Genomic DNA, 27478 nt, shown 5'->3' on the forward strand with positions numbered 1-27478 from the left:
TAATTATTAAAGAGAACTTGGTGACCTTAACACAAGTATCAGTGGAGTTTAATAGTTGAACTAATGGAAAGTAGGAAATATATAGATGAAATGAGAAAGTGGAGGTAGTAAGATTGAGACTGTTTTATTCCTTGAAACTATTTGGTAGGTTCCAGAAAGGGGGCGGGGGGGGGGGGAGGGTGGGAGGGAAGACCCAAAGAGGTAGAGTGTGAGACAAGAGAAAGATCTTTACCTCTGAAATTTTTAATGGTTCATGGGATATATGGATATCTTCTATTTGCCTTTTCATATCTACTCTTTGTCAAAGGACTAAACTGTTATTATCTGTATTTTTCTTTTGAGCTTGGCAAATGAGACTCTAGTCTATAGTAAGTGGAAAAGATACTTCACAAGATGTTTGTTCCCTCACTTTTTCTTGTGCATTACCACAAGCTGGTTGTGTCCTTTCACTGATTATCACATCTTCCCCAAGACAGGGGTCTCCTTACTGTCTCTCTGTCCATGCAGTCTTGGGTTCTCCTCCTAGCTCACTCAACCCCTTCAGGAAGAATGGAAGAGAAATGCTCCACTTTGTCCAGAACTGAAGATATGCAGAGAAAATATTATTTGCTTGTATGTCAGTGAATAAGAGGAGAAATTCAGTCTCACTTCTATACTCTGAAGTTTCAATGATATAGGAAAAGTTGCTGCCCTGTAGAGTGCTGAAAGTAATAAGATATAACCACAACAGAGTGTTTTAATGAGGCGAGAATGTAAAAGAAATGTTCCACTAAATAATATTATATATAGAAGATTGATTATTGTGAAAGGGGTGAAGTGACAAGCTTAGGAAGACATAGCAATGGGAAATTGATTTGTGGGGGAAACATAGAGGTTAAACGGAATGAAGGGATTAGAAAACAGAAGCAGAGATTAATTCTGAGGGCTTCTGGTAACAGTGGAATCTCACACAGACATGGCATTCTTCAAACTCTGAACAAATTATAAAAACAAGTATTTTAAGGCTCAAAGGGTGACCAGAAGTAGGCAGTAAACCTGAGGGTACCTTCTGTCCACATTGTATAAACAGTGAAAATAGCAGAAATTGCCACCTTGCAAGTGTGAAGAGTCAGATTTTGAGGCTTCTAAAATGGCAGAAAAGTGAAGGCAGGCATCCTGGAAGGAAAGAGCAGCATATGGAGGAGCACAGAGACTTCGTTTAAATTGCATAATTTCTTTTTGGTGCCTGAAATGATACATATGTAGGGGAATTCCAATGTTTTCAATGAGAACGACCACTGAAAATATGAAGAGCTGAAAAATGTCAGCTGCTTCCAAACCAATGAGATAGAATTTGGAGTTTGAGCTCAGCCATGCTAACGTGCTCCTATAATAAATAGTATTATTACTTCAGGTAAGAAAATAGAATCAAAGGACAATACAAAATATGGCAATAATAAGAATGAAATTCAATAATGCTAGAAAGACTTTATTCTCAGCCTATCTTCACTATATGATATCTCAAAGGAAGTTCTTCATGCTGAAAGGAAATAATACCAAATGGAAGCTCTGATTTATAAGAAGACACATAAACCTTGAAAATGGTAAATGTTATATATATAATATACTAGAGGTCTATTATATATAATATACTAGAGGTCTGGTATAGAAATTCATTCATGCATGGGTGGGGTCTAACCAGCAGGAGGGAGGTGCTGAGGGCAGTTGGCCAGCCAGCCCTGGCCCCTGGTCAAACTCCTGATGGGGACAATTTGCATATTAGTCTTTTATTATATAAGATAATTTTCCTCTTTTAATTTCTTTAAAGCATGTACCCCTGTTTAAAGCAAACTTTACAACACGATAATGGGATTTATAATGTAAATATAACATAAGTAAGTTTAAGATATGACAAAAATAACAGCAAATGGAACTCTATGGGTATTATTTTTTTTTACATTTTATGTGAAATAGAACAAATTAACTCTAGACCATACAAATGGCAATCAAAACAACAACAATTAAAAGAGTAAACAGGTATAGCTATAGTTAAAACCAATAAAATAAATAATATTTAACTAACCAAAAAGAAAACAGGAAATATACAGAAGCAAAAACAAAACAGAAAATAGGAAAAATTGGAAACAAATGCCAAATGAGGGACATGCATTTACCATAGCAGTTACAATGAATGTCATGAGTTACCAAAAATCCAAGCGAGGTTTACATTCAGTTGGATTAAACCAAGACCCAACTTTGTTTAGTCTCAAGAAATGCACATATACTATATAAAAGCATAAGTACTATGATAAAAAAGATAAATGTATACCATTTTCTTAAAAGCCTAAAAATATAATAAAGCTGGATTTATATTAGAAAAAATGTATTTAGGGTCAGAACTCAAAAGTCAACATCATAATAGTAACAGGTCAATTTATCAGTAACTCAAGCCAATAACATGTAGAGATGTGAGATTGCCCTATCAACACACAGATCCATGAGAAATAATAGATGGTTATTGTAGGTCTTTATGTGAATTAGTGTTAGATGCATAAAAATAATGGAAACAGTAATTAGTAGCTAGAAATAAAGTACTTTCATAACTAAAACACACACACACACACACACATATATATATATGTGTGTGTGTGTGTGTGTGTATAAATATATATGTACGTATATTTCTACACACACATGCATATAGATAGATAGATATAGATATAGATATAGATATAGATATAGATGATATAGATATAGATATAGATATAGATATAGATATAGATATAGATATAGATATAGATATAATGTATATATGTTTTGCATTGGAATGATTTAGGAAAGAGGATGAAAAGTGAGGCAATTTTAATGATGTCTAAAGGAAGAGACAGGAAATAGTTGTTAGAGGCTGAAGAAATGGGAATCCTGTTATATGTTGACCAAATACTGCCAAGGATCTGACCTGTGTTAATAAGAAAGATAGAGAAAATGACCTCATAGACCTGGCATATAGGATTTCAGGGCAAATTGGTGAAATTACCAAAAAGCTTCATTTAGTGGCCTACATTAAAATAGGAGAAGGAGATGAGCTAGTGATGATTACAACCATATTTTAGAAATGTATTTTTAACCCAGGACTGCTGTGTTGGAAAATAAATATGACTGTTATTTCCAGACTCTGCAGCTGGAAAAGAATTTTCAAAATGGACTCGGGGCAATGATCAAATCCAGAATAGTATCAGTCAATGTGGGCTTCCGGGGACACAGCATGGGAGCTTGGATTTTATATTCTGTTAAAACTACAGAATGATGTAAGGCAGAGGCATGTGGACAAACTCAGCTGGACAAAACCCTTCTGAAAACCTTAAGCACATAGCCAAATTCACACTCCAAGGTAGAGGAAGCATAATTCAAAGAAAAATATGAGTCTGGCAGCAAGCAAGCTGTGAGCAGTACTCAAGTGTAAACATGAGCCATTACTTATGGCTTGCAGAGTAGAGGCCATGGAAGTACTATAGCTAGTCCTAACTATATGTCTGCCTACCTCTCCCCACTTTTGAGTGTGTGTCCACTGCAGTATTCTTCTCTCTGCCTCAGCTTTGTGTATTGACAAAAGGAGTGAGCAGATAAATTGTCTTTTTAATCTGTAAATTTGGGTCAAGAAAAGCTATATCCAAACACTAAAACAAAACAAAACAAAGACAAATAAAAACAAAAATACCCCAAGAAATTATGATCAACTAGTCTATTCTACATATGACTTAATAATAGCCTAATTCCATTAGGATAAGACATTTGTGGGTGAAAAGAGTTTAGTTTCTATCTAGGGGACATGATGTATAGTGGCCTGAGTGGTACATACATATTAAAGTGGTGACAGATTTATTTGTTTGTTTGTTTATTATTTTCTGATTGTGCTTGGTTGGTTACCTTTGTGTCCCTATACTTAACTTAGGCTTCCTCGCAATATGGTGGTCCAAAGGTAATAAGATTTTTTCTTTAAAAATATATTTTATTGATTTTTTACAGAGAGAAGGAGAGAGGGATAGAGAGCTAGAAACATCGATGAGAGAGAAACATCAACCAACTGCCTCTTGCACACCCCCTACCGGGGATGTGCCCGCAACCAAGGTACATCCCCTTGATGGGAATCGAACCTGGGACCTTTCAGTCCGCAGACCGATGCTCTACCACTGAGACAAACTGGTTTTGGAAGACTTTTTCTTTAAGTATGATTATTTTTTTCTTTTGACAGCAGTGGTCCTCAAATAGAGATGATTTGGCCCTTCAGGAGGCATTTTTTAATGCTATTTTTATTGATTTCAAAGAGAGGAAGGGAGAGGAAGAAAGAGAAGCATCAATCATGAGAGAGAATCTTTGATAGGCTGCCTCCTGCACACTCCCCAATGGGCATCCACCCCAACCCTGGAATGTGCCCTGAATGGGAATCGAACCCTAACCTCCTGTTCCATGGGTCGATGCTCAACCCCTGAGACACATAGGCTGGGTCCTGCAGGAGACATTTGGCAAAGTCCAGAGATAGTTTTGGTTGTCGAGACTAAAGAGGTGAGGGGGACAGTTAGTGGTGATGTTATGGGTTTAATTGTGCCCTCCCAAAATTCATATATTGAAATCATAACCCTAAGTGCCTCAGAATTTGCCCTTATTTGGAGGTAGAACAGTTGTCCCTTAGAAAGGGTTTCACTTTCCATGGTTTCAGCTGCCTGTATTCAGCTATCATAGAAATGGTAAGTGAGAAATTCCATAAATAAACAATTTGTACATTATACTAATAAATTGCATGCTGTGCTGAGTAGTATGATGAAATCTCTCATTCCTTCATCCCTCCTGAGTGTGAATCATTCTTTTATTCAGTGTACCCATACTATTTATGCCCCGCCCCCGGCCTATTAGTCACTTAGCCATCTTGGTTATCAGGTCGAAATGTCATGGTATTGCAATGTTTGTATTTCTTAAAAATTCCACATTCGTATTACAATGAGCAAAGCAGTGCCACACAACAAAAGTATTTGGTAAAAATGTCACTATTGCTGATACTGTTAAACCTGCTCTTAGGGCAAGTATTTCTAGAGGAAGAAACTAGAAACTGACAATCTCTTAGATCTAGGTTTATATTCAAGGAAACTCATACCTCTCAAATTTGCATATGCTTAAATATACAATATTTTTCTCAAAAAACTAATATTTTTTCATACATAAGATTGAGAATTAGGAGTTCATTTGCTTCAATTCAATTTTAAGCTTTAACCTAAATTCACTACCCTTTAATCACCCTATTTGAGAACCATGAAATTATTGAAATCAATCATTTGACTGATAATACTCTAAGAATGCTTAGAGCTATAGCTAATCTTTTTTCAAGGTTATTAAAAATGTCATTGGAGCCGAAACTGGTTTGGCTCAGTGGTAGAGCATTGGCCTGAAGACTGAAAGGTCCCAGGTTCGATTCCAGTCAAGGGCATGTACATTGGTTGTGGGCACATCCCAAGTAAGGGGTGTGCAAGAGGCAGCTGGTTGATGTTTCTCTCATTGACTTTCTAGCTCTCTATCTCTCTCACTTCCTCTCTGTAAAAAGAAAAATCAATAAAATATATTTTTAAAAATGTCATTTTGGAGCACTTTCAAGCATAGTGAATGTTAGGTCCAAGAGCTTAATATTTGGGATATTTATCAAAATATCTGAGATCATCTTACAGTGAACAAGCAAAGAGAATAGACCACAATTACATCTATCTTGGTCTCTTAGCAGAGTATGCTACAATAGCAGAAGAGAGAAAACAGCCCAAGCACCATGAGAAACTTCAGTGCAAGCCAGAGAAAACTCAGTTTCAACACACAAATGAAATAATTTTCTACAAGCCATGATATTACATTACTACCTCTAAACCCAAATGCCACCTTAAGGGAGAAGAAATCCCAAAAGGGTGAAATTCCCCAAAACACAGATTATTAATACGAAAGATATTGGCATTTACCTGGGAATTACCACCACCTTATATGAACAAAATCCACAATATCATTACTAGTGAAGCTTATTTTATTTCCTCAGCAACAATAGGACCTTCAATGTTAAGAAATAAATAGATATATTTCTAGAAACATAAAACCTACCAAGTCTGAATCATGAAGAAATCAAAAGTCTGAATAGACTGATAATGAGTAAGGAGAGTGAATTTGTCATGAAAAACCTTACAACAAAGTAAAGTCCAGTATAGTATGCTTTCACTGGTGAGTTTTACCAAACATTTAGAGAAGAATTAATGATAATCCTTCTCACACACTTCCAAGACTTTGAAGAGAAGAGAACACTCCTCAACCCATTTTCTGAGGTAAACATTGCCCTGATATCATAGCCACTGCAAGCAAATAAAACCACCAGCCAATATTTCTGATCAATTAAATTCATGATTGCATATGGTATTTGATCTTCTTTAGATCAATTAATAGATTGACCAAAAACAGACCTACTAAGACTCAACAGGCACATCAGTTCATTCTATTAAATAGTAAATTTCACCCTAATATATATTAATAGCTTATTGAGGTATAATCCATATATCATAAACTTTGCCTATTTAAAGCATACACTCAACTTTTAAAATGGGGGGGGGGGAAAATAGATATTTTTCTTAAGAAAACTGCAAATGTCCAATTACCATATTTTTCGAACCATAAGACGTACTTTTTTTCCCCCAGAAGTGGGGGGAAAAAGTCCCTGCGTCTTATGGTCCAAATATAGCCTACACATATACTTTAAAAAAAAAAGTTTTTTTACTTGCCCGGCTCTGTGTGGTCTCTGTGTGCTTGCCCGGCTCTAAAATGATTCTAAATGCTGCTGTTTACTTTACATGGTTGATTACATGTGTTTATGACTGTGATGTTGGGTTTTAATGCACATAAAATATTTTAGGACACTATTTGTTTCAGAATCTTTTTTTCTTCATTTCCCTTCTCTAAAAACTGGTGCGTCTTATGGTCCGGAGCGTCTTATGGTCCGAAAAATACGGTAATATACATTAAAAAAGTTTTTAACATAGCTAATCTTCAAGGGAATGCAAATCAAAACCATAATTTAGCCCAGCTGATTTGGCACAGAGGTTGAGCATTGACCTATGAACCAGGAGGTCAGAGTTTGATTCCTGGTCAGAATGCATGCTAGAGTTGCAGAATGGATCCCCAGAATGGGAGATGCAGGAAGCATTAAATTGATGATTCTATTTCATCGTTAATGTTTCTCTCTCTCTCCCTCTCCCTTCTTCTCTGAAATAAATAAAAAGATATTCAAAACAACAATTTAATTGATCACACATAGATAGTTATTATCAAAATCTAAAAGGTAAATAAGTGTTGGTAGGGACCTAGAGATAGTGGAACCCTTTGATACACTGTTGATGAAATGTAAACTGGTACAGCCATTATGAAAACAATATGGAGGTTCCTCAAGAAAGTAAAAATAGAATTACCACTCAGCAATTCTTCTTCTCAGTATGTACTCAAATGTAATGAAATCTGTACCTCAAAGAGAGACCTGTATCCCTGTTTATTGCAGCATTAATCATAATACCCATGATATAAAAATAGCTCGTGCCCAAGACAGGTCATTCCTATCCTCAGGGATGTTGTAGCTCTTATGCATCATAGCACAACATATTACTCATGTTTTTATGATGATGCTTGTGGTAACCTTTTGCACTGTCAGTTGTATAGAAGTACAATACATACAGTTAAGTATAGCTCATGATAATTGAAATTGATAATAAATGACTATGTTACTGGTTTATTTATTTAGTATTCTATACTCTCTATCACTATTTTAGAGTGTACTTTGTGCTTAAAAAAATAATATTTTCTGTAAAACCACATGTCATGTTACTCCAGCAGAAGCACTATACATATACTGTTTACTGGGTCTTGATTGTATTGTTTTCTCTTATGCTTGACTTAATCTCATGTTGTTTTGTTTATTATGGCCCTAAGCACACATAATCTACTGTCTGTAAAATGCCAGATTGTGTGAATGATTCTCAAATGAAATTAAAAGTGATTAAGAACTATGAAGGCAGAAAATCAGTGATAGTCATTGCTCTTCAGTCATAAATATCCCATTGTACCATAGCTAGGCTCTTTAAGAACAAAAACAAAGCAATGAACAGACTGGAATCTCAAAGGGAAGGTGGGAGAGAGTGAGTGGCTGGAAAGAAATTAACCAAAGAACTTGTATGCCTATATTGGCAACCCAAGAATATAGGTAGTAGTGTGGTGAAGGCCTGGGGCAGAGTGGGAGGTGGGCTAGAAGGGAATAATGAGGAGGAAAGGGGACTTATATAATACTTTCAACAAGGAAGATTAAAAAAATACAAAATAAAAAACAAAGGGATGGAAGCTGTTAAAAATCTGCTTCATTGAAGGCGAGTCTAACAAAAATTTAAGAAGAGCCCGTATCATACATAGAAAATCTTCTAATGACCTGGATTGAAGACCAAACACAGAAGCATATTCCTCTCAGCACTATGTCAATCACAGCGAAATAAAAAAGTATGCCAGGTATGATCTGACTGCAGTGTGGCATTTACTGCTAGCCCTGGTGGTTCAAATGATTTAAGAATCATTACTCATTAAATAATAGTGAAAGTGAGTGGTGAGTCTGTGAGTGCTGATGTAAAGGCACCTGGAGAATTTTTAGAAACTCTAAATTAAGCTGATTGTGGAGGAAAATTACTTGCCAAATCACATATTCAATATGAATAAAACTTTTCTATTATGGAAAGAGATGCCTGAGAAAACTTTCATCCATAAGGAGGCCAAGTCAATACCAAATTTCAAGGCTTATTAGGACAGGATAACTGTCTTGCTTGGGGGCAATGTTGCAGGCCACAAATCGAAACCCTTTATGATCAGGCACAGTGAGAAGCCTAAAGCCTTCCATAAGCACACACTGCCATTAGACTACAGAACCAGCTAGATGCCATGGGTGACCCAGCTCCTCTTCCAAAATGGCCTCCAGAATGGCTATGCCAGCAAAATAAAATAGCCATTCAGGAGGGCATTTTAGAGAAAAATATATGCTGGAAGCCAATTCCAGCATGTCAAAATTGCAAGAGTTTCACTGAAAGGTTGATAGAGCTTGAGGACTCAACAAGGGCTGAGTCACATGTGTAATGGCCTGTTGGAGATGGCTAACGGCATTTCCCCAAACCTGAAAAGGATGCATTCGATTGATTGTTTGCTGTGAGACAGCTCAGGGCATCTTAATCTACATGTGATTGCCTCTTACTGGCCAACCATCTGAACAGCCATGGCAATTCTCCAATCTGACAATGCTTCTGTACAAAAACCCTATCCTTCGAAGTGTACATCTTCACGTTGCCTAGGGCAAATTGTGTCATTAGAAATCAAGTGTCCTGAGACTAGGAGAACTTAGTTTCTTTAGCTAGGCTCCTCTGACCCCCTGCACCTTTCAAAATTATCTTTAGTCTCTGGACTCTTACTTAAATTACACTCAGCCTTTCCCCAGATTACTGAACCCTTCTTAATGCTGGAACAAGAACCCCCACAAGTATATTCTTCATGATTTTGCTTATTGTTGATAATGTTTCTGGACACCCTCCATTTACCAGTGATCTTCATCCCAGCATCAAGGTTGTTTTTCTCCCTCCCATCATGACCAGTTTTATCCAACAAATGGGTTAAGGAGTGATAGTGACTTTAAGGTCTACTCCCTGAGGAGAACCTTGGCCCAGGACATTGCTGTAATTAAAAAAGACACTGATGAAATTCTGGATTATAGCATCTATGACTACATCAAGAACTTTGTTTGGGCCTGAGGTGATGTCACCAAGGAGTGTATGAATGGCATCTGGAAGAATACAGTAAAGAGCATTGTCTGTGACTTCAAAGAATTTGCCAGGATGATGAGGTTACAAAAATTAACAACCCGCTGAAACCAGCTTGGCTCAGTGGATAGGGCGTCAGTCTGCTGAGTGAAAGGTATAAGGTTCTATTCCGGTCAAGGGCATGTACTTTGGTTGTGGGCACATCCCCAGTAGGGGGTGTGCAAGAGGCAGCTGATAGATGATTCTCTCTCATCGATGTTTCTAACTCACTATCCCCTTTCTCTTCCTTTCTGTAAAAAAAATCAATAAAATATATATTTTTAAAAATTAACAAGGCTATGGTTGAGATGACAAATAACCTTACCCTTAGTGTGGATGAGGATGACATCAGGGAACTCCAACAGGTTGATCCTAAGGAATAGACAAATGAGTTGTTGGAACTGGAAGAGAAACACATAGCTAAAGAACAGGCAAGAGAAAGGCGAGTACAAAACAACAACAACAAACAAAGAGGAACACCCAAGAAAGTTCACAATGAAGAATTTAGCAAAAGTGTTTGCAGATTATCAACCATCTCCTCAAAATGGAATTGCCATCATTATGACCCAGAAATTCCACTACTGGGAATTTAGCTGAAGAAACTGGAAAGAATATATGTACTCCTATGTTCATTGCAGCGCTATTTATAATTGTCAAGATTTGGAAGCAGCCCCAAGAGTTCATCAGTGTAGGGAGTGGCTCTAGGGTCAAGTCTGGAGGGCAGAGCTCTCCCAGCATAATTAAGCCTAACCTTGGAGCCCTCCCTAATTTCTTCCTAAGTAGCTAATGGGTGGTGGGAGGTGCAGCAAGTGTTGCCAAAACAAGAACATTTGTATACATGTTAATCTACCCTTGATTTATTCAAACTATAAAATAAAGCATTGGCTTGCAGTTGGGGTCTTTTGTGGTCTCCATCCAGGCACAGGAGATCCACTGAGTCCCCGCTGTATTCTCTTATCTGTCTTTTTTTCTATTCTTCACCTCCCCTCCTCAGGTTCACCCTTGGCCTTGCAGGTGTGGCACACATCAGTAGATGAGTGAGTAACAGCTATGGGACATTTACACAATGAAATACTACTTGGCCTTAAAAAGGAAGAAAACTTTAACCTTTGTGACGTCTTGGACGGACCCGGGAAACATTATGCTAAGTGAAATAAGCCAGCCAGAGAAAGACAAATATCATGATTTCACTCAGATGTGGAGTTGCGTTAACAAACTGAACTAACAAGCAAAATAGAGACAGGCTTAGAGATAGAGAGCAGGCAGACTGCTCTGGTGAGGAGAAGTGTTGGGGTGTGTGGAAGACTGAGCAAAAAAATGAAAAAGGAAAGACAAAGCACTCATGGACACAGACAACAGTACATTGATTACAGGAGGTTTGGTGTGGAGGTGGAAGAGGGTATGGGGGGATAGATGGTGATGGGGAAAAATTAAATAAAGGAAAAATGTTTGAAAACATGGACCCCAACATCAAAATGTTTCCATTAATAGAGGGATATATATGGTACTTTATACAATTATAAACAAATCTATGATTAAAAAATAAATAAACTAAGCAAACCAGCATGAGCATATTTGTAAAACATAAGTGCCATCTCCATACGAGGAGCCTCAGGCAGGTCCTGCAGGAGGTATTCCAGAAGAAGGCACTGCTGTCATAGGAGATGACAGCTCTGTGTGAGTTATTGTCCCAGCAGACATTCCAGTGGGACAAGGTGTCAAGGTAGAAGACAGTGACATTGATGACCTTGACCCTGTGCAAACCTAGGCTAATGTGTTGTACTTGTGTCTTACTTTTTAACTAAAAAGTTCAAAAAGTAAATAAATACATAACAGTTAAAAAACTCACAGAATTTTTCTGTGGCAACTGCATACAGAAAAAAAAGAAAATATTATGCAGTTGTATGATGCTTTATGCTGGTGTTATCACAAGCCAAAAGTTAAAAGGAAATACTTATAAAGTAAAAATGTTATAGTAAACTAAGGTTAATTTATTACTAAAGAAAAAGTCAATTTTAAATCAGGGTAGCCCAGGTGTGCAATGTTTATAACATCTATAGGAGTGTACAGTAAAGTGTAGTCTTTCACATCCATTCACCACTCACTCACTCACTCACCCAGAGCAATTTCCAGTGCTGCAAGCTCCATTGATGGTAAGTGTTCTATACAGGTAAACCACTTTTATCTTTTTTTTTTTTAATATATTTTATTGATTTTGTACAGAGAGGAAGGGAGAGAGATAGAGAGTTAGAAACATCGATGAGTCATCGATCAGCTGCCTCTTGCACACCCCCTACTGGGGATATGCCCGCAACCAAGGTACATGCCCTTGACAGGAATCGAACCCGGGTCCCTTCAGTCCCCAAGCCGACGCTCTATCCATTGAGCCAAACCGGTTTTGGCCACTTTTATCTTTTGTACTGTATTTTTACATTATCTTTTCTTAATTAGATATGTTTAGATACACAAGATACGCAAATACTTATCATTGTGTTGCAACGGCCTACATTATTCAGTACTTTTGCAGCCTAGGAGTGAAAGGCTATACCATATAACCTCGGTGTGTACTTGGCTATAAGAACTAAGTTTCTGTAAGTGCACTTAATGATAATTGCACAAGGACAAAATTGTCTAATAATGTATTTCTCAGAAAGTATCCCTGTCATTAAGCAACACATACCTATAAAGACTATACATAGTGGAATAACATTGTGCTTTAAAAAAATAAGAAAATTCTGCCATTTGCAACAACATGAATAAACCTGGAAAACATTATGTTAATTGAACTAAGCCAGACACAGAAACAAAGAAAATTCCTATGTGAACTCAACTATATAGTCTAAAAATTAAATATAAGGAAACAGAGAGTAGAATGTTGGTTACCAGGAGCATAGAGGTTAGGGAAAGGGGCAGATGTTGGTCAAAGGGAAGAAAGTAGCAGCTATGTAGGATAAATAAGTCTAGAGATCTAAATACAGCGTGCCTGTACTTAATGATACTGTTTTGAATAGTGCAAATTTGCTAAGAGAATAGATTTCTGGTGCTGTATCATACAGACAAAAATTGTGACTAGGTGAGGAGATACGTTAATTAACTTGACTATATTAATCATATTTCTATGTATATCTTATGTATATATTAATATATTATTTTTGTTTATATAAAATATCACTTATATACCTTAAAATATACAATTTATTTTAAAATTATAAATTCTAATATATGACCAATATTTGTAAAATAAATCTATATCATTTAGCACTAGTAAATTAGGAAAATTAAATGAGAAAACTTGTAAGGATTATGGGGGAAATGTAGTTGATTCTATTGCTCTCTGTCTCACTGATCACTAGCTTTGAGAAAAATCAAATTTTATAATATAATTGGGAGCAGTAGATTGAACATTTGAAAGACCAGAGATGATAGAGATGAAGGTGAAAGTGGAGAGAGAGAGAAAAAAAAAATACTCTATAAAAATCATTGCTATAGTTCCTTTGTTCCATTGCTCAAATGACATTTGTATCTAATAGATAATAGTAGTTTTCTCTGGTCAAATACAAAGCACAAAACTATATATTACCACCTGATATCTATTAAAGACATATTGTGTCATCTAGTTCTTCTGGTTATTAAAAAGAATTGTCTCATTTTAGAATTTGGATAATTCATAAGGGGTTTTACCAAGATGTAAAGAGTACATTTTAATATTCTGTGGTATGTTTCTGTTTATCAGTGCATATCTCTTCATATCACTTTAGAGACAGAATGCATGTTTGTTGTAAATATTTCTCTCTTTCCATGTCCAGCGCGGCTCGAGAGCAGTCCAGTTCATGAGTAGGGGTGGCTGGGGATTGAGAAAATGAAAGAGACAGACACAAACAGAAGTAAAAAGCTGGGGCCGGGTGGGACCACTGTCCTCTGACAGGAACAGAGACAGGGACAGTGATCCAAAGCCCATACAGCGTGTTTATTTTATACCCCAAATACCAGGACGTTTTACTAAAAGTAAAGACAAAGGAGATTTTCTTGGGTGGACCTGAGTCCTATTCATTTCTGGTGCTTGACCAGATTTACATAATAAAACCCACTCCCCTGGCATCTGGGGAAAAATGAAGGTCAAGCTGACAACACTTCTGTCTTTTGGCAGAATGTATTTCCAACACTTGGCTTTGCCTACTGACTGGGATTCAGCTGACAATTTAAAGAAATGCTAATGTGCCTTCCCAAGTGCTCTCTACAGTTTAGTCTGTTCATTTCAAGTTTTTGTTGCAGATTGTTGAAGTTGGATGACTTGGTATCCAATTCACTTATTCTTATTGTGGATGCCACTAAATGCCTTTATCATAGTCATTTACACTTCTACTAAGACACCTCCTTACCGAAATGTAGCCCATACATTATTACTTGCTAATTTATTGCCATGTTTTTATAAATTTCTGGATTCTGCTATCCCTTTAAAAATTTTAAAAAGCATTTTTCTTTATCAAATCATTAAGAAAAATTGAAACTGCAGGACTAATATGAATTCATGTTTAGCATTTTCACAGTTTTAAAAATAACTATATACACTTAAAGCTTAAAGCTTTTAAAAACACCATCTTTTAAAACGGTCAAAATTATTATAAAGGACTTGATACTAAAATTGGTTTATGCACTCAAAAGTAACATATTAATGTCTCTGATGCAAATTTTAATTAGAGGAAACATAGTTCAGTTATATGCACATTTCTACTACCAATACAATTTCAGTGTGAACCTCAGCATTTCTGATTTTTTTCTTTTGATGACAGTTGTAGGGGGGGGAAAAAAAACCTAATGAAAATTGGGTTTAACTTTTTCTAGCCATGTATATAAATACACTGTATATTACTTTGTTTTCTCAATTTTAAATTGCCTCAACAGGATACAATTTGTAGTAAATTGAACCTCAGGAACAAAAACATTTGATGTTTTTAAAAGCACAAGTTGGAACTGAAATGTGAGTCTCAGTGTGAGGAGGCCAAGTACACTTCCTTACCACTTTTTAAGGAAACGTTAGAGCAGCTTCTCAACGTGCACAAGTCTAAGTCCTGCAGGTCACAAAGCAGTTACTCTCTTGTTCCAACCTACAGAGACATTTTTGAAATTGGTGAATTTAATGTAACACCTCCTTATTCTTTAATCACATATACACATAATAACTAACATTATCACATATAACATTACCATCTTTGACACTGGTATTCATTTTTACAATAATGATGTTTTAACCTCTTTGTCAGAATTGACTGGCAGCTTTGCCCCATCTATTAGTTCCCTGATATTGTTATTGCTAATTGTCACAAATTTAACATGCATTTATTATTTTATAGCTCTGGGGACAAGAAGCCTACAATAAAAGTCTTGGCTGGGTTGCATTCCTTTGGCAAACTTCTATTTCCTAGTCTTCTCAGCTTATCATTAACACCTACCTGATAAACCATGGTAATCTCACCATATCAAGATCCTTAACCACATCCCTGTTTACCATATAAGGTAACAGTCACAGTCGTAGGAATTAGGACCTAGATTTCTTTCCAGGGAGGTATTGTTCATTCTACCAAACTACCCTTAATGTTACATTAAAAAAAAAAAAATCTCTTGAAATCAGTGGTAGGTTATAATAGATGCAATGAGGTAAAGTATCTCCTTTCTTCCTGCATTGTGATTCATTCATGCTGATTTGTTTTCAATTTCCTCAATTTTATCACCTCTGGCTTTTACCTCTGTCTAGCAAGCCCCTCTCCCCATCCTTTCCATAGCCCACATGCCTAGCCTTGATAATATACAGCAATTTGTTAGGACTCATTTTAAATACATATATCATCTTTGGGAAACTGTCCAATTTCAGATGCCTTGGTTATCCTTATACTTGTTTGTATTACTTTTCTATACTATCTAACAAGTATTCACAAATGTAGCAGCTTAAAATAACTTATTATCTCAAATTTCTGCAGGTCAGAAGACTGGGCATGGCTTAGCTGAGTTCTCTGCTCATTGTCCCACAAGGCTTAGCTAATCTAAGACCCAGGTTCCTTTTCCAAGCTCCCTGGTTGTGGATACAACTTAGTTCCCTGTGGTTTTAGGATTGGAGTTTTGCTTCCTTACTGGCTGTGTACACAGAATACTCTCAGCAGCTAGAGTCACATGCATGTTCCAGGACACTGTGTTCGTTTTGGTTCCAGCAAACAGAATGCCTTTGTCTTCTTTGAAAGTCTCACAGGCTTTGGTCAGATCTACCAGAGTTAATCTATTTTAATTGATTGAAAGTCATCTGATCTAGTGACTTTAATTATACCTATAAATGCCATCTGCAGTATAATGTAACATAATCCCAGGAGTGATAGTCCATCATACTCACAAATCTCACCCTCACTGAAAGAGAGGATTCTACAGGCCATGGGTAGAATCATGGAGGTTATATTAGAATTCTACCCACAACAGTGACTCATTAGCATAAAAATTGGTCACATTTACTCCTTATTATACTACATTGATTTACGTGCTTTTCTGAACCCCTTACTGTTTATAATCCGAGTATCTGCCACATTGCTTGCCACAGACTAAGGACTTATTAAATATTTGTATGATGAATGAATATACAAATCAGCATAGTATTGAGGGTACAGTGTACTCATATATATTGTGTAAAATAGAAGATCATCAGTGTTTCCTCAAATATGGCTATGAATTATTATTCAGCAACATAATGGATCATGTGCATGAGATTATACATGAAGAAATAGGCCAAAGTAACTTCTCACCAGCAAAGCCAAACAGTTACTCTCACAATTAAATATTTAGAATTAGATAATTAACAAAAAATAGTTTGCATGAGAACTTATATTAAGAACAATTTTTTTAAAAGAGGCCTAATTTATTTATTTATTATTTTTTTTTAAGTTTAATATATTTTATTGATTTTCCACAGAGAGGAAGAGAGAGGGATAGAGAGTTAGAAACGTCGATGAGAGAGAATCATCAACCAGCTGCCTCTTGCACACCCCCTACTGGGGATGTGCCCACAACCAAGGTACATGCCCTTGACTGGAATCGAACCCGGGACCTTTCAGTCCGCAGGCCAACACTCTATCCACTGAGCCACACCGGTGGAGAACAATTTTTATGTGTTTCTGGTGGATGTTTGTTCAATGACATTTCTCTTATAAAGAAATATACTTTCATTAATATAAAATATTCAGAAATATATCATTTGCAATATATCAATATATATCAATCTCATAATGATTTAAGGACAAGGAACTGATCTTGTCTCTATTTAAATTCTCTACACGACTCACTACAGCTCTTGCAAAACAATAGCCATAATAGTGTGTATTTTTTAATTGAAGAAAATATGTCTATGCTTTCTTAACATAGTTTTTAGTTTTATTTATTTATTTATTGTTCTTAGAAACATGAAATCCCAGGCAGGTTATATTTAACTTGGTACAGTTTCTATTGCTCTCATTTTATGGACACTACATCTTTTTTGGGTCCTTCACTATATACATTGTTGTTTTCAGCAGTTTCTAGAGCCCACTTAGTGTTGTTTAAAACCTGGTGATCAGAGTTGGAAGAATAGGAATCCTGAAGTTTTATAGTTTCTCCAACTGTCACTGTACTTCTAAACTTGAAAACTTTATCCCATATCTCAATTATTTTATTTATTTATTTATTTATTTATTTATTTATTTATTTATGTCTAAAGTTTTACATGTCTCCCTTTTTTCTAACTGATTCCCTCCCTCCCCCAGCCATTCCCACCCCAGGGAAGCCCCCACTGCCCCAGTGTCTGTGTCTATTGGTTATGCTAATATGCATGCATACAAGTCCTTTGGTTGCTCTCTAACCACCCCCTTCCCTGCCATTTGTCTCTGGATCTATTCTTGTTCATCAAATTATGTTGATCATTATATACCACATATGAGTGAGATCATGTGATATTTATCTTTCTCCAAATGGCTTATTGTGCTTAGCATAATGCTCTCCAGTTCCATCCATGGTGTTGTAAATGATAAAAGCTCCTTCTTTTTTATAGCAGCATAGTATTCCATTGTATAGATGTACCACCATTTTTTAATCCACTTCTCTGCTAATGGGCACTTAAGTTGTTTCCAAATCTTAGCTATGATAAATTGGGCTGCTATGTACATAGGGTTGCATATATCCTTTCTGATTGGTGTTTCTGGTTTCTTTAGATATAGTCCTAGAAGTGGGATCACTGGGTCAAATGGGAGTTTCATTTTTAAGTTTTTGAGAAAGCTCCATACTGTTCTCCACAGTGGCTGCAGCAGTCTGCTTTCCCACCAGCAGGGCAAGAGGGTTCCTTTTTCTATGCATCCTCGCCAACACTTGTTGTTAATTTGTTGATGATAACTATTCTGACAGGTGTGAGATGGTAACTCATTGTCGTTTTGATTTGCATCTCTCAGATGGTTAGTGACTTTGAGCATGTTTTTATAAGTCTCTTGGCCTTCTATATGTCCTCTTTTGACAAGTGTCTATTTAGGTCCTTTGCCCATTTTTTTTTTTTTTATTGGATTGCTTATCTTCCTTAGTCTTTAATAAATGATTTTGGAAAATTTGGTCAGACACATGCAAAAGAAAAAAGAAAAAAAGAAAAAAGAAACTAGATCATAGATCACCAACTTACACCATACACAAAAACAAACTTAAAATGTCTAAAGGGCTTACATGTAAGACAGGAAACCATAAAAATGCTATAAGACTCCAGAGACAGCAAAATAACAGACATATGTCATAGCAACATCTTTATAGACACAGTTCCTAGGGCAATGGAGACTAAGGAGAAAATAAACAAATGGGACTACATCAAAATAAAAAGCTTCTACGCAGCAAAAGAAACCATCAACAAAACAACAAGAGCCCACTGCATGGGAGAACACATTTGCCAATAATATCTCAGATAAGAGTTTAATCTCCAAAATTTACAGAATACTCATATAAATTAACGAAAGGAAGGTTAATGATCCAATAATAAAATGAATAAAAGGCCTAAATTATTTTTATTTTGCCCTCCTCCCTAAGTTATAAAATTACTGATAAAACATAAACAGTTAGGAAATTGATTCCCGGACATTTTTCTCTGAGCCTATGTTTGTGCATAGATGCTAGACATATTGGTGAGTGAATGCTATCATTTAAATACATTCTAAATCAATACTATCCAAATACATTCCCTATGCTTGGAAAACTGACAGCTGAGCAATGATTTTGTTCTGATGAACAATTTTATGTTGCTTATGCTTAAATATATTTAGAACATATAAATATCCTTTAGAACATATAAAGATGCACCAACTGACACATTTTAATGTATGTACCACTATACCTGCATATCAATTGATCATTTATATTAAATGAGACATTTTTAAAAATATTGATTCCCTTGTGTCATGCCTTATAATTTTTGTATCCAAATATGTGTGTGCATGTCACCCAGTGACAACCACTTTAACTAGTTACACATTTTATTATATACATATATACATAAACATATACATATGTATATATATATATATATATATATATATATATATATATATATATATTATTGACTTCAGAGAAGAAGGGAGAGAGATGGAGGAATTAACAATGATGAGAGAGAATAATTGATCCGCAGCCTCCTCCACATCCCTAGCAAGGATCAAGCCCACGACCCAGGTATTGTCCTAACCAGAATCAAACCATGATCTCCTGGTTCATAGGGTGATGCTCATCCACTGAGTCATACAGACTGGGCTCTAGTTACATTTTATGAGTAACAATTATGACTAAGTTTCAGATCTAAGGTGCTACTCTTAAGATTAAATGCTTATTATCATTTTCTTTTTTCATTGTGTACCTGTTTTGAGAATAGCAACAAATCCATCAAGCTAAGCTTATACCTTTGTTGCAGGCACATCCCCAGTAGGGGGTGTGCAAGAGGCAGCTGGTCGATGTTTCTCTCTCATCGATGTTTCTAGCTCTCTATCCCTCTTCTTTCCTCTCTGTAAAAATCAATAAAATATATTAAAAAAAATTAACAGTATGGAATATTTATAAACAAAGACTAATATTAACATAGTGATTGTATTTTCTGGTAAAATCAATAGGAAAATTAGGCAATATGCTTTACTAATATGTTCTAATAGATTTGGGGAAAAACAGTGCTTTTGTTTGTTTTAAATTTTAAACAAAGTTATGGTTGCTTGTTTGTTTTCTTTATGGTAATAAAATCAATTGGGGTCTTATTCAGAACATAGCTTAGTTCTCAGCTTCTTAGCCCATAAGATTTAATATTAAAAAAGTATATTTGTTGATAATAAAAACATGCTTTATTTTTAGACACTAATCTCTATCTTTTAGACCATTTTTTAATTCGAAGTTATCTTCTGTTGTCATATTGATTTTAAAGTAATTCATCATTTATCTACATAGAAAATGTCTATATCTGCACTGAGATTTCACTTGACACTAGTTGTTTATTATGTGCCAACTTGATATATATGAACTTGAATTATGGTCATAAACCCTTTTAAAAATATTATTATGAGTGATGTGATTCCATAATGTCTTCATTACATACTGCATAACACTTGGTTTTAATTTGTTGTCATCATAATATCCTTTAGAACATATAAAGATGCACCAACTGACACATTTTAATGTATGTACCACTATACCTGCATATCAATTGATCATTTATATTAAATGAGACATTGAAAACCAGGGTACTGGGTGAAAAAAGTAAAGTAAGACAGAAGTAAACGTCTGTCTAAAGAGCTGCCATATTTTGTGTCTCCCTTGTCTCTCCTTGAGGGCTGTTGGTGGGCTTGTTCTCTTTCGGGGACCCAGTTCCATGTTCTACACAGAAGGATGGCTGCAGACATCTAGAAACCGGCTAAGCACCTCACATTACATTAAAAATGCTTCTGCCAGCCAGGATCTAAGCATTTAATGAGAGTACAAGCAGGCACTTACACAGAGGCAGAGTGTCAGTGGAGAATTCGTGGTAGGTCTCAGGGATAATGAGGAACTCAGGGATTTATAGAAGTGGCTACAAATCCCCGCTTGCTCCAGCTGCAATGCATGATGTCGCCATTTCCTTGAGACAGTTCTTTCCCATTATTAATGATAAAATAGAGACCGTGTTTTGATCATGACTTTTAAAAGATTCTGATGATGAAATGTGAAAGCTCTTTTGATCTACAGCTTAAATAGTTCAAAATCAACTTTCAGATCTCTGCGCACTTTTATGTACCTTGTTGTACCAAGAGCTTTGAGAAGCAGTTAACTTCTGGTTTAGTAGACCTAAAACAACCTGAGAAAAGTTGATTGATACAAAAATAACCTCTTGACCATAGGTATTCTTACTAACAAAACAATAAAAGAAACTGGATATTTTTATTGTTACTTTGCATCCCCAAATGCTTATTATTCTTTGTGATTATTCTTACTTTAAATAATTTAAGTGTTTAAGTTAAACAGAACTGATTTTTTTTTAAATATTGCAGAGAACAATTATGTTATTAGAATATTATGTATAAGTGTGTCACAATTTTGGGTTAAAAGTGACACACATTGAGATGAGCACCACATTCTTCAGAGTATTTAGCATTACCTACACTGTGATGAAAGGAATGGAATAAGTTTCTCTCTTCCACTGTTCTCAGTGGTTGCTGGCTTCTGCTTCTGCAGTCCTGGCTGCGAGGGCCTGAGGTGTGAGCAGGACATTGATGACTGCATCCCGAAGTCCTATGAGCACAACTCCACCTGTCAAGATCTGCATCTTGTTAGTATCCATGAATATTATTAATATATTTTATTATGTGGTCGCATAAATTAACGCTACATATATAGTTACCTTTCGCCTCTGTGGCATGTTGGTATGTATGAGTACTTATTAAGATTAGAAATCAGAAGCTGGAGCAATGCTTATTTCACTTAATGGTAGTAAAAAAAAAATTTTTTTCTAGTCACCACAATATGCAGGTTGATGTAAATATTACAAAACAAACTGCTCACTCTGCTCTCACAAGACTTGGTGATATTAAATTTGTGTAAGATTTCAGAAATTATTATGAAAAGTGCTGTTGGTCTCATTGGCACCTACTTTTACCCAACACAAGGCATTGTATACACATACGTAATATGCAAGCTTGAGTTATATTTTGATTTCCACCTGGCGTTGTAGACTTCCATCATTTTCTTCCTTCTCCTGTGTCAGTGCTGCCCCTTCAGTACATATCCATTTGTCACCGCCTTTGTCAGAAGCATGTGCCATTCGGCCTTAAACGAACTGACACAGTTGGCAAATCAATGGGATCCCCTCCGGCTGGTCATTTTTCAGAAAGGCTGACATGAAAAACATCTACTCAAGGTGGATTCACGGACTGGCTTCAGAGAATAAATGACAGACAATATATGTTAATGCTGCAATAGTAGTATAGGCTTACTGTTCATTCCTTAGCAACAGAGATGATTTTCACAAAAGGACTACACTAGCAGAGCTTAAAGGAAAAAAAAAATGCTTTGAAGAACAGACTAGTTTTCAAGGACATAATTTGACCACGAGTGTACCTGTACCGACATTGTTTGTTCTTACAATGAGAGGATCATTTGTGGCAAATTGTGTCTTTCCCACAAGGAAGGCAGACAGCTAGATGAAGAATTATAAGTAGTGTTTGGATGGCTGTGTCCAGAAACAGGATGGTCCATTGGCTATCCAATCACCCTTGAGGTTTGTGTAGTGGCCCTGATGATATGTCTTAATTCATGCCAGATGCTTTGTGTGAGGCGGCCATGCTAATCTCATTCACTTGCAAGGATTCCTGTAGGAATTGGTATGGGATCTGATGCTAATTTCGGTGTTAAGAGTGAAGTTCTTTTGGGGGAAAGCAAATAGGATGTAAGTTAAAGGAAGACCTTCTAACATCTGGAACTATACCTGTAATTGATGCTATCATTGTCAGACCCCAAGAACGGGAGTGAGGGGCTGCTTAATAGTGGGTGATTCTGATGCTAGCAGAGCTGAGAAGTAGAAGAGACCTGGCTCTTGATCAATTGTTGAAGTGATTGAAGCTCCTCTCCCACCCCAGGTGCCTGCCCAACCTCCGGATCTAATTATGAGATCACTTATGTCCTATTTTTAAATATGGCTTAAATTAGAGTCCCTTTCACTTGCAGGTAAATCATCTAATTTCCATAATGTGATTAAACAGTATTTTAGTCCATGATTTCAGCTGTAACTTCAGCAATAATAGGAGTTTATTATAGTAGAAAGAGCTCTAGACCCATAATCATAATATTCAAGTTCTAGTCCTGACTTTGCCATGACTTCTCTGTGTGACATTATGCCAATCATTTGAAAAGTCAGGGACTGCAACTTTAGAAACTGTATTGTATCAAATATAGCATTTCCACCTGGCATTGTATAGCATTCTCTCATTTATACATTTTATAAATTTCCAGTAGGAAGTTATTCAGACTAGCCTTGGACTAGTATTAGTTTACAATCTTGCTTCATTGTATAACTAGAGGCCCAGTTCATGAAATCCATGCACTGATAGGATTTCTAGCAGCTGCCGGCTGCTGGCCAGGTACTCCCTCCTTTCCCCCGGCTGGCCCCACCTCCTGATCAAACTCCTGGATGAACTCCTGGTCGAGGGGACAATTTGCATACTATGCTTTTATTATATAAGATAAGAATAAAAAAAAATAAGAATTAAAAAATGATAGAACTCATAGAAACAGAATAGATTGGCAGTTACCAACAGCTGAGGTTTGGGGGGAATAGAGAGATGCTGGTCAAAAGGTACAGGTCTTCAGTTACAAGATGAATAAGTTCTGGGAATCTAATGTACAGTATAGTAAGTATATTTAATTATAGTCTATTGTATACTTGAAATTTGCTAAGAGAGTAGATGTTCAGTATTCTCATGGCACACACAAAAAGGTAATTATGTGAGATGATGGGTATATTAATTAATCTTATTAATTAACACTTATTCAATTAAATCATTTAATAATGTATATACTAATAGAAATCATCACTCTGAACACTTTGTCAATTATACCTTTCTAAACTGGGGGAGAAAGAATAAAGAAACAAAGCAAAAAGCAACAGGGTTAAAAATGAAATAAAATCCTCTAAATAGTGTTTACCAACTAGATTGTCATATTTTGATTCAATTGATTATTGAAATTACCTAATTCTGGCCATAATTCATATATCAATTAGAAGAAAAAATATAATTATTGATTTGTTAATATTCTTCCAAGAGGAGATGTGATAGGAACAATAGATTGTTTAAAATGTTTTAAATGTTCAAAGGACTTGATCGCTTTTAGATACTGTACCTGAGACTCCAACATTATCTTGAGATCTGATGATTGTCTATGCATCAGAATACTCACATTAGGGTTTATTCCCTTGAAAAGTTATGGATTAAAAGTAGCAAAAGCAATGACATACATGGTGAAGCCATGGAGAAAGCAGGCACAGGCTCCAGGTGCCTTCTCCTGGGGAGATGTGTGTGCTGTGCTTTATTCCCTTAGACACGATGGGTGGGAAGCCCACTGAAGTGTTGTCGATGAGGAAACTCACTCAAGCCTTGCTGCCTAGGCTGTTTATCTGGGTCATTCACCAGGCACAGATTCTAGCTAATCCAGCTTCGGCTCCTGCAGTCTTCCAAGCCCAGGTTTAAAAACAAGCTTCCCTTGTAAATCACATCATTAACATAAACTATTTGGCACAGCCCAGCATGTCAGGGACCAAGAGCACTGTTATCAGTGGGACATTCCAAGGCTCAGAGGTTGTCTTCCAAAAAGCCAGTAAGAGCCTGCCTTTCCTGTGGAATACTTAGGGTTTGAGCACTCAAGCCATTCTAAATTAACCGTTGCCTAGCCAAAACTGGTTTGGCTCAGTGGTAGAGCATCGGTCTGTGGACTGAAGGGTCCCAGGTTCGATCCCGGTCAGGGGCATGTACATAGGTTGTGGGCACATCCCCCAGGGGGTGTGCAAGAGGCAGCTGGTCGATGTTTCTCAATCATTGACGTTTCTAGCTCTCTATCTCCCTTCCTCTCTGTAAAAAATCAATAAAATATATTAAAAGAAATAATAATAAATAAATTAACTTGCCTCGATATCCTGATAAATATTGCATTTTTATAAAAATTCTAGTAAATGGTACATAATTAGACAAATGATACCGTCCATAATAATAAATTGAAACACAAAATCATTTTGATGATACTAAGTCAGGCAGGAAGAAATAAAAACTGATAATTTTGAAATAAAGCAAGGCCCTAGTTTGAGTTTCATATTTGTTTTCATCAACTCATTAGTAGAATAGCAAACATGAAATGCAGAAGGCTTTCAAGGGGAAGAGAAAAGAAAAGCATGAGGTGGGATGTTTCTGAAAGAAAATACTTAGTAATTGTGATAAACAGAAAAATTATTTTGCTCAATCTATAAGGCACCCTCATTTGGCTACAGGAGTCAGCAGGCTGCTTTTTGTATGGATCATAATCTCAAAACCAATCCAGGTAATACCACAGACCTGAGGCTTGATTCTTTAAACTTGGTACAGTGTAGCTTTAAATGAACATTTTCACTTTTGCAGAATTTTCTTACCAGTATATGTGGCATCATGAATGCAAGTTTAAATAAAACATCAGAAGACTTTGAAACCAGGATAAGTATTTTGTAGCAGTGAGCAGTTTTCTTCTTTTCCTTTTTTCATGGTTCACTAAGCCTAAGAAAACAATGGGATAAAACCAGAAAAATGTTAATGCTTAGCATATAATGAGATACAATGTTAAGAATGGATAGAATAAAATCTACTCCTTCCATGTAATTACTTGGGCATATTTGAGAATAACTGTTTCTTTGTGATTATTTAAATATGTATGATCAAATTATTCTAGTATTTTCTCTCCCATTTACTTTCATTTCCCTCTGTATCTTACATGAATAATGAATGCTTAATTTTGATAACAGCAGGGGGAACTAAAAGAGTGCCCTAGAACTAACATGTGGAAAGAACAGTTTTTATTCACATACAACTGTTAAAATGTATACATGGTATATGTATTAGTATACTGGAGATATAAACTTACTTCTAACACTCAGGAGCAATAACTGAACTGAATTGGTAGGTTTTATAGTAAAAAATAAAACTGCCTTTACCTTCACCACCAGATGGCTGAAAAATCCATGTCAGTCATTTGATATTTCCCATTGCTTTGGGGTTGTAGCGTAAAAGCTGGGGGTGGCTGGAACCCGGATTATGAGGGAACAGCCCTTGCTCCACAGTTTGGCTTGGCTGCTACGGAAATGTTTGTTGTGTCATTCCGATGCTCCTTTCAGAGACAGGCTAACTTGCCAAAGGATTCCAGCCCTTTTCATACTGAATCTGGCTCCCAGGATCTTCTCTACATCCCTCAGGTTCCTGGTGCTTAGCTAATTAGTGGCCAGGTCCCAATTGCCCCTTCTGCATGCCTAATTAGAAACCTGAGGTTTCTCTCTCTCTCTTTCTTTTTCTCTTTCTCTCTCTCTCTCTCTCACTGGCCCCTCATTAGTGAGGATTCAGTCCAACTGTTCTGTGTCTCAATACAAAAGTCTTCATTTATTCCAGCTCTCTCCGGATTTACGAAGATTTGCTTAATCTTATTTGTTGGAAATTGACACAGACTGACTCAGTGTCAGAATTTGGGAGCTTTGGAATTCTCAAAACACCCAGAATCATCTAAATACTCTTTAGTAGAAAAATAAAATTTCATTTTGGTAGCAAAAGGAGATGGTAATGAATTTTAGTCTCAATAATTTCTCTGTTACATAGGAACATGACAAAATGCGTCAAGCCTCAAATGTCTTAGCACTTACAAAATTTTTACTGTGACTGTGTTGTATGCAAAGATTGCTTTGAAGTCATAGGCCCTATAGAATACTATTTGAAATAGTGAACCTCAAAAAATCAATTTTTTTTTCTTATTCATTGTGTAACTTGGTTAGGTTACATGTCTTATAAGTTTTGTTAACTAAAGCAGTAGAGAGAACATTCAAGATCCTCTGTCTTTGACACGGACTTGTTCTATGACCTACTACAAGTCACTTAACTTACTAAAAGCATAAAATGAAGAAGCAATAGACTATTCACTCAAATTCATTATCTTTGGCACTATTTTATTTAAGGATAGCTTTTCATTTCATACATAAATATATGTATATTTCAAAATATATATAAGTATTTTTTTCTTTTAGTTATCAGTTTATTTTAATAAAATGAGAGAATTGAATTCAAGTGTTCTTAACTAGGGGTTTATCTTTGAAAATACACATGCTTAAAATTCAGATTCAGTAGATGGGTACCTGGATAATTTATAACTCCTTTCAGTTTTGATGTGTACTTCTATTCGAGAATCATTGAACTAGGTATCTGATGGCATTTTCTAGCTCTGAACTTGTGTGATATTCGGGGAGAAGCACAGAGGTTTCTATTTCATATGTACCAATTCCTTGCAATTTATCACTTTAAAAGAGAAATAAAAGAAGGTCTGAAAAATTGAGTGATTTATCCCTTGAG

General features: G+C 36.1%; 1 protein-coding gene across 1 annotated transcript in view; it reads left to right on the top strand.

The window, feature by feature from the left end:
- The window catches only part of EYS (eyes shut homolog), a 1188193-nt gene that overhangs the window by 257900 nt on the left and 902815 nt on the right, over window positions 1-27478 (top strand). The window contains 1 exon segment of the mRNA XM_036415133.1: window positions 21566-21684. Coding sequence (XP_036271026.1) covers window positions 21566-21684 — 119 coding nt within the window.

Source organism: Pipistrellus kuhlii, unplaced genomic scaffold (genome assembly GCF_014108245.1).
Source record: "Pipistrellus kuhlii isolate mPipKuh1 unplaced genomic scaffold, mPipKuh1.p scaffold_m20_p_5, whole genome shotgun sequence".
NCBI classification, from domain to species: domain Eukaryota; kingdom Metazoa; phylum Chordata; class Mammalia; order Chiroptera; family Vespertilionidae; genus Pipistrellus; species Pipistrellus kuhlii.